The 7,833-nt window shown below is 32.4% G+C and overlaps 1 protein-coding gene across 1 annotated transcript; it reads left to right on the plus strand.

Moving 5' to 3' along the window:
• The first annotated feature begins 3,948 nt into the window (after positions 1–3,948).
• LOC132046993 (PI-PLC X domain-containing protein At5g67130-like) lies at positions 3,949–6,360 on the plus strand. The gene is made up of 6 exons (XM_059437856.1): positions 3,949–4,323; positions 4,447–4,545; positions 4,646–4,949; positions 5,459–5,682; positions 5,780–5,877; positions 6,065–6,360. Exons 2-6 carry the CDS (start codon positions 4,465–4,467, stop codon positions 6,129–6,131), a joined length of 774 nt encoding a protein of 257 aa, XP_059293839.1. The 5' UTR covers positions 3,949–4,323; positions 4,447–4,464; the 3' UTR covers positions 6,132–6,360.
• The last annotated feature ends 1,473 nt before the right edge of the window (positions 6,361–7,833 follow it).

Genomic DNA, 7,833 nt, shown 5'->3' on the forward strand with positions numbered 1-7,833 from the left:
TTCTTGTGGTACTTTATCTACAAATACATGTGTATTCTCATTAATTCAATATTTATATATAGTGCAAACATTGTACACTTTTAAAGAACATATAAAAGATTGAACACCATCTTACGATCAAACAAGATTTATCAAAATTCGCATAAGAGCGGAGAGACTCATGAATCCATAATCACAAGTCACAGATTTCAAATTGTTGGTCATAATTAAGCACTAGTGTACTTAAGCGCGCTTTGCGCGGCCATACTAAGAATCAATCTTCACCAATAAAACATCTTTATGTGATTCTTTAAATTCTATATATATGTTTTTGACAGAAAAAGAATTCAAGTTAAATATGAAACAGCTCACTTAAAACAGTATATACACTTGAATTTAAAAGAACATATTTAAAATTAAAAAATAAGGAGAAAGAGGAAAAATCGCATACCTTAGTATGAGATGTTATCCACCTTTTTGTCTTCATCTTCTAAGACTTTTTTGTTAGCACTTTATTTCTTAACGCAAATTGTTACTCTCTCCGTCCCAATTTATATGAGAATTGATCTATTTGTGGAGTCAAACAATTATTTCTTTAATTACAATTTTCTTCAACTCTTTTCATATATTGTGAATTATTAATTATGCATACTTGTAGTACTTTTTAAATAGTATTTAAATATGTAAATTTTACTATAAAATATTCGAAGATTCTATGTTTGAAATTGAATTAAAAAAATAAAAAATAAAAATTGTTTCACTCTCCAATAAGTCAACCCTTATATAAACAAGAAAGGAGGGAATAACACTTATTCTTACTTTTTTAAGATCAGAGATGCAACCTAATTAAAACGGTCTTGATATTAGTAATTTGAAAGAGTGCCAAGATGAATATTATATATCTCATTATTGGGATGTTAATAAAGGTGCTCCCTGCATGATAAAATCTTAAGTAACAATCAAAATAAATATTATACCTAAAATAACAACACAATAAGTAACAATCATCCGAAGAACCTGTAAAAGATGAAGTAGAGGAGGAAATGAGGAGGAATTGTTCCCTTATTCAGTTTGTTTAAATTAGATGTCCAGTTTGCTTTCAAGAACCAAAAATTACGAGACAACATATATTTACTGTTGTTTAGTTGTTGTTGAGAAGCGGATTAATGTCGAGCACAAATGCATAAATAGCCAACAAAAAAATATTGTGTTGAGCATGTAACAACAAACACATTTAACAAAGAAAAGACAGAGTAATAAATATTCCATTCATGAAAAACTAAATCAATTACTCTAGGTAATCTTTTAATAATTTATATCTGGACCAATTTGATTCAAAACTCTGCTCAGGTTATTTGCACCAGAAATGTAACATTTTCTCCTTCAACAAAGAACTTTAAAATAATGAAATTCCAATCACAATAGAACTTTAAGACAAATAAATACCACTCTCAATAAAACTTTAAGGCAAATAAATATCACTCTTAATTAATACTCCATCCGGATCAAAAAAACTGTCCACTTAACCTTTTTTTTTGGGTCAAGAAAAGTGTCCACTTATTAAATCAAGAAACAATTAACTTTATATTTTTATATTTGCCCTTATTAAGTGTCATGTGATCAAATCCCATTGCATATTAAATTAGGGGTAGTTTAGTCAATTTACATATTTTTTCTTGGAGTGAGTAGTTTCTTAAGGGGTGTGCAAATGGCTAAGTGAATTTTTTTTTTTTTAATCCGGAGGGATTAGGACTTTAAGACAAATGCATGAATACAATTTTCAATGCTGAATGGACATGCAGTATTGATAGTAATGAATGCAAATAGTGCGTTAAAAAAAAAAAACTCCTTAGCATTATGGTACGCGGAAAATTGCAATGGAAATTAAGTAATTGTAATGAGTGTACATAATTGCCTATTCTGTTCAATTAACCACTGCTTTATTGCACAGATTTTAATTGCTACAACGTCAACTTTATTGCAAAAGGATATTTACTTCCGGAGACTTTTGATAATCCATTTAATTAATAAATTATGTAGAGGAAATGAAAGGAAAATGCAAAAAAGGAGAATAAAGATAAATACTAGCATTTTAGGCCATAGAGAGGTGTCACATCACCTTGTCTATGCCTACGAACTTTTATATTATATATAGATTTTAATATTATAAATATTATATTAAAGTGACTCATATTGGTGTACCACTTTGCTGCATTTTTTCCATTCACGTTGGTGACCATTTAAGAGGTAAAATTTAGATCGATTTGACTATCAAGTTTAATATTTTTATGCGTCGAATAAATAGTAATGACAATTAGCAGAGGCTGAGGAATCCACAGTAAGCGCTTTGTTGAAATTTAAAAGGGCAATGCTTTCATCTTTGGAGCATATACGAGGTATGGATGGGGGGAAAAAGGGAGAAAGCTGACAGAAATAGAGAAATAGCAGAACTGAGAGTTGCCTTATGCCCATGTTTGTCACAAAGATATAAAGTATGTTTAGAGAAGAAAACTAGAAAGTTAATCTCTGTGTTAGTTCCAAAAGATCCAGCGAAATTTCTTGAAAGAAAGATAAAGCATCTTAAAAGTTTACTTTGAAATATAATATCACAGAATCAGTTATAGTTAACGAATTTTTGAACTCTATAGATTAAGCATACACTAAATTAGCTAATTATAGATAACAAAGATTGCTGCATCCTAGTGCTCCTTTCCACTTGAGTAGATTTTTTTATAAATGGAGAAATATTGAATGTTTAACATAGTATATATGTACTGAAATATGATTAGGTGTTTCTCTGCAATGTACATATAGTTACATTTCTTTAGAAGTAAATGAATTCATTCCTTGAGAGCTGTACTGACTTGGCAGAAAAATCTGCATCAGAGCTACAAGCACTATTTAAATGAAATTAAGTTTATGTGGGTCATTATATGTTTTTCCTCTTGACGGTAAGCATTTGTTATTTCTACACTCTTACAAAAAAGGAACCTTCCCAATCAAGACTAATCAATTACAACATGTAGAGGGGATAACCTTTTGTCAATATGTAAATAGTGATCTCATGGAAGCAGCTTGAAGAATATACTGCTTTACATATGTATGTCCCATATATTGTACAACTTTGTCCCTAAATTATAAAAGAGCATATCCCTATGCTATTTCTGTTGTCATCCTATAATCAAAACAAACTTATAGATATTTTAGTATTCTTCATATAGCTTTTCTTGTTTCATTTTTCTAAATAAACTCCCTCTTTCCCACATCTCTCCTCTGTTTTCATATTCATCATGGGTTCTCGTCGAAACATTTCTCCTTTATTGCTTATCTTTCCCGTATTCTTCGATATCGCCAACGCTTGCTGTAATGGAACATGCAAGGTATGATTTAGAGTCAGTTAGGTTAAAAAATAATGTGTATGTATTCGAGTTGAAGACAGTGAGTGTAGTCGCATCATTGAATCCTTCTTCTGCGTCCTTCCTTTTTTTTTTTTTTTTTTTTTTTTTTTAACTTCTGATTTCAGGTAACTCGACAAAGGAATGTGACGAGTTCAACTTTTAAATTCTTATTATTGAACTCATCACACATTTGAAATTATAGATTTAAAACTAATATTTTTTTAAAAATATAATGATTTCTTACTCTCTGTATACTAGTAAAAAATATTGACTACATATTCCATCGGAGCTGAAAGTTTGATGACTTTAGTTTCATGCTTTCACTAGTATTTATGAAATTTCCCCTTTTCGAATATGTCCTTCAGCTGGATGACAAATGCTCATCAGACGAAGATTGTGGACCTGGGCTTTATTGTTCGTCTTGTACTCTATCCTTTTCGGCACCATTGTGTGTGTGTTAGATCTGTCTGCGGCACGATTTAAGTTAGTGGTATGTATGTAAATTCAAGTAATTGTACGGTTTGTCTTTCAAATGGACTAGACCTTAATTTTGCCCTTCAAATGAGCTGGTCTTTAATTTTGGCCCTTCAAAATTGACCCTATGCATAACGGGCATAAGTTCTTTAATTGTGCTAGCATAACTTGTGAATTTTGAAGGACAAAAATTGAAGACCAGCACAATGAGGGACAAAGTGCAAATGAAGCATGTAAATTTCTGGATTTTTGATTGGGCTTTTGATGGATATATTTGAACTGGACTGGTTAATAATATAATTGGATTGATGTTTCATTTCATGTGGGCTTACAGAATAGTTCTCTGCCATTCAACAAGTATGCATTTCTTACGACCCACAATTCTTTTGCCATTGAGAGAGAGCCATCACACACTGGGACCCGCAGATTTACCCTCACCAATCAAGAGGATACAGTTACTCAACAACTCAGTGTATGTCATTTCCTATAAACTCAAATTTGCTTACGCTTTAATGCTATGATATTATGTTTAATTGTGTAAATCCATCGAGTTTTATTTACTTAATTACGTCTTTTTAACTTGTTATTCTATCAGAATGGTGTTCGGGGTTTAATGCTTGATATGTATGATTTCGACGGAGATGTGTGGTTGTGCCACTCTTTCGGAGGCCAATGCATTGATTATACAGCGTTTGTATGGCCTAATTCCATTTTGGCACACTTTCTTTCTTCATATTTACATCAATAGACTAAATTAACAACTGTCTTGTTTCAATGACATTTTGGTCCAGTAGGAACCAGCAATAGACACATTGAAGGAAATTGAAGCCTTTTTATCAGCAAATCCATCAGAAATAGTGACTTTGATTTTGGAAGATTACGTGGAGACCCCACATGGTTTGACTAAAGTGTTCACAAATGCAGGACTAATGAAATATTGGTTTCCTGTGTCAAAAATGCCCAAAGGTGGTCAAGATTGGCCCCTTGTGAGTAACATGGTTGCTAATGACCAAAGACTAGTTGTTTTTACTTCCATCAAATCCAAAGAACAGAGCGAAGGGATTGCTTACCAATGGAATTACATGATCGAAAATCAATGTAAGTGGTTTACCTAATCATGCTTCGCCAATAGTTTGCCCTAGATGTGACAAATGAATGGATTAAGCCAAACTTGGGCTGGTCAAAATGGATCAAAATAATGAATCAGGATTCAACTAGCTCAAATTTGTTTGGTCAAAATGGGTTGAGTCTAAATGAGTAAAATTATAATTCACAACCCTATCCGTCCAACATGAGACCAACCTCCCACCCTTTTTTATTTTATTTTTTGAGAAAAGACGTAAAAGCCAATGCATTTTTTCGTAATTTATTAGCTTTAATTCTTCTAAATTAACCTGTCCGATTTTACTGTTTTGATCAAAATTCAATAATTTGATGAGTCATTTTTTGGGTTTAACCCATTTAAACTTGGACGGATTAAACCGGTTACTGAAAAAATGGGTCAATTTCCCCCCTCAAGATGTGACATAAAAGTTTTTACTCTTGCATGAATAAATATTTTTTAGTACTAAATTCAAACTGATTGTTCTTGTAACTACAATGTGCAGATGGGGATGGAGGAATGGAAAAGGGAAGTTGTTACAATAGAGTCGAGTCATCACCAATGGATGACACAAGTAAATCTTTGATATTGGTAAATTACTTTAGGTCAGTGCCATTGAAGCCATTGGCTTGTGTTCAAAACTCAGGGGACCTTCTTGACAAGCTTATGACTTGTCATGATGCTGCTGCTAATCGCTGGGCTAATTTCATCGCAGTTGATTATTACAAGGTTATTTTTGTTTAGCAGCTGATGTTTAAATTCTTAATTTGTCAGAGGGCCATTAACTGACTTTTCTTTAAATTGTTCTTTGGAATGAATGATGCAGAGAAGTGAAGGAGGAGGTGCATTTTTAGCTACAGATACCCTCAATGGGCAGCTATTATGCCAGTGTGGTGATGTACATTCTTGTGCGGTGAGTAACACGTACTGTCTATATTTTAATATACGCGATGCCCGGTTATGATTTTTCCCAAGCTGAAATGTGGTATTTCGTCGAACACTCTTTCTTGCGAAAATTTCATTTTTTTTTTCATTCTAGAAACTTAAGACGAGTAGTGGATGTGTCATTTTAATGTAACTATGTAACTGATGTCAATTCTTGATGTTGCAGGCGGGATCTACCCCAGGTACCTTCACTGGATCATGACCAGAAACAAATGATAATCTTTAAACAATAGATGCATTTTCTTTTTAATCTTAGTTTTCCTTGTTTGGAAAATCTCTAGAAACAAACTGTTGGGCTTGGTTGCTATTCGATGTTCATGGAATTATTGTGTATGAACAAAAAGTAGTTTTTTTTTTTTTTTTTGAATTAATATGTTTTTGTATTTTTGAAGAGAATCAGAAAGAAGGTTTCTTTTGTCTGTCATTCTAGTATTCTACTCTATTAAAAAAAAAAATTCCCAGTAATTCATGATTTATATATGGTGCTTTCAGTGTATACTTTACCAGAACTAACATACTAAAATATTTAACACCATTTCACGATCAAACAAGCTTTATCAAAACTGCCTAAGGTCGTAAGGGTCCAAAGAACTGATTCGAGGCTCTAATTTGATTTTTCTGAGACGAAGATCCATGAAATGATCCTAATGTATAAATATATACTATAACTCTTACAACTTTCAAGAATTTAGATCGATTTGACTATCCAGTTTTACTTTTTAATGACTATTACTCACACGCCTGAAATAAAGTATATTCGATTGATTTAGTAAGGTTCGACTTGGTATTTCGAGTAAAATGGCATTATAATATCTAATGGATAGGAATGAATATAAGGTACCATATAAATATGTAGGAATAAATCCGAAGTCTCATAGCTATAAGTTAAAACGAAATCTAATCAGTAATTTGAAAAATTCAATTTTTTTTGATATTGGTTTGAATTTCGGTTTTGCCTAAACTATGCTCATTCTTATGGCTATCGTAGAACAAAAAGAATGAGATGAGACGAGTACTAATTTTAGAATAATTAACTCAATTAATAAAGAATGACTTAGAACTTGCTTATACAAAGAATTTAACATCAAGTTAGATTCACTGGTATTGATAGATCTCCTCTCTAATAAGCCACTACGGAAATCACCTTACAAAAATGCACTAAATGATTGCAGATTCCTGCTGGAAGCACTGGATCGGATATACCTAAAATGCAACACACAATGAGGGAGGGGAACAAAGTGGCTCATGAACTAGCAACATTTGGAGGATGCAGGACGAAGAAACAGCAGGAGAAACAATATTTTGGAGCGTTCCTCCTGTTTTTTTTTTACAGCCCTAAACAATGCCAATTTCGAGGTTGCATCGTTAAGATCTACCTCTGCCTGAAATAAAGTATATTCAACTGATTCAGTAAGGTATTCGACTTGATATTTCGAGTAAATGGCGTTATAATATCTAATGGGTCGGAATGAATATAAGGTACTGTATAAACATGTAGGTATAAATTCGAAGTCTCATATCTATAAGTTAAAACGAAATATAATCAATAATTTGAAAATTCAATTTTTTTTTTTATATATATATTGGTTTGCATTTTGGTTTTGCCCAAACTATGCTCATTCTTACGACTAACGTAGAACAAAAAGAATGAGATGAGACGAGTACTAATTTTAGAATAATTAACTCAATTAAGCCTTTTAAAGGGCTTATAACTTGCTTATACAAAGAATTTAACACCACTAATAGTGGAGTTAGATTTGCAGGTATTGATAGATCTCCTCACCAAGCCACTATCGCATTCACCTTACAAAAATGCACTTAATGATTGCAGATTCCTGCTGGAAGACTGGACAGGCCTCAAATGCAACGCACAATGAGGGAGGGAAACAAAGTGACTCATGAACTAGCAACATTTGGAAGATCTGTGACCGGAGA

The sequence above is a fragment of the Lycium ferocissimum genome, chromosome 2 (genome assembly GCF_029784015.1).
Source record: "Lycium ferocissimum isolate CSIRO_LF1 chromosome 2, AGI_CSIRO_Lferr_CH_V1, whole genome shotgun sequence".
NCBI lineage: Eukaryota > Viridiplantae > Streptophyta > Magnoliopsida > Solanales > Solanaceae > Lycium > Lycium ferocissimum.

Excerpts from the sequence above, each read along its gene's own strand:
- LOC132046993 (XM_059437856.1), top strand. The coding sequence starts at position 4,465 with ATGCTTGATATGTATGATTTCGACGGAGATGTGTGGTTGTGCCACTCT. Across the intron at positions 4,546-4,645 it reads GCATTGATTATACAGCGTTT|GAACCAGCAATAGACACATT; the intron begins GTATGGCCTAAT and ends TTGGTCCAGTAG. Across the intron at positions 5,878-6,064 it reads TCTTGTGCGGTGAGTAACAC|GCGGGATCTACCCCAGGTAC; the intron begins GTACTGTCTATA and ends TTGATGTTGCAG.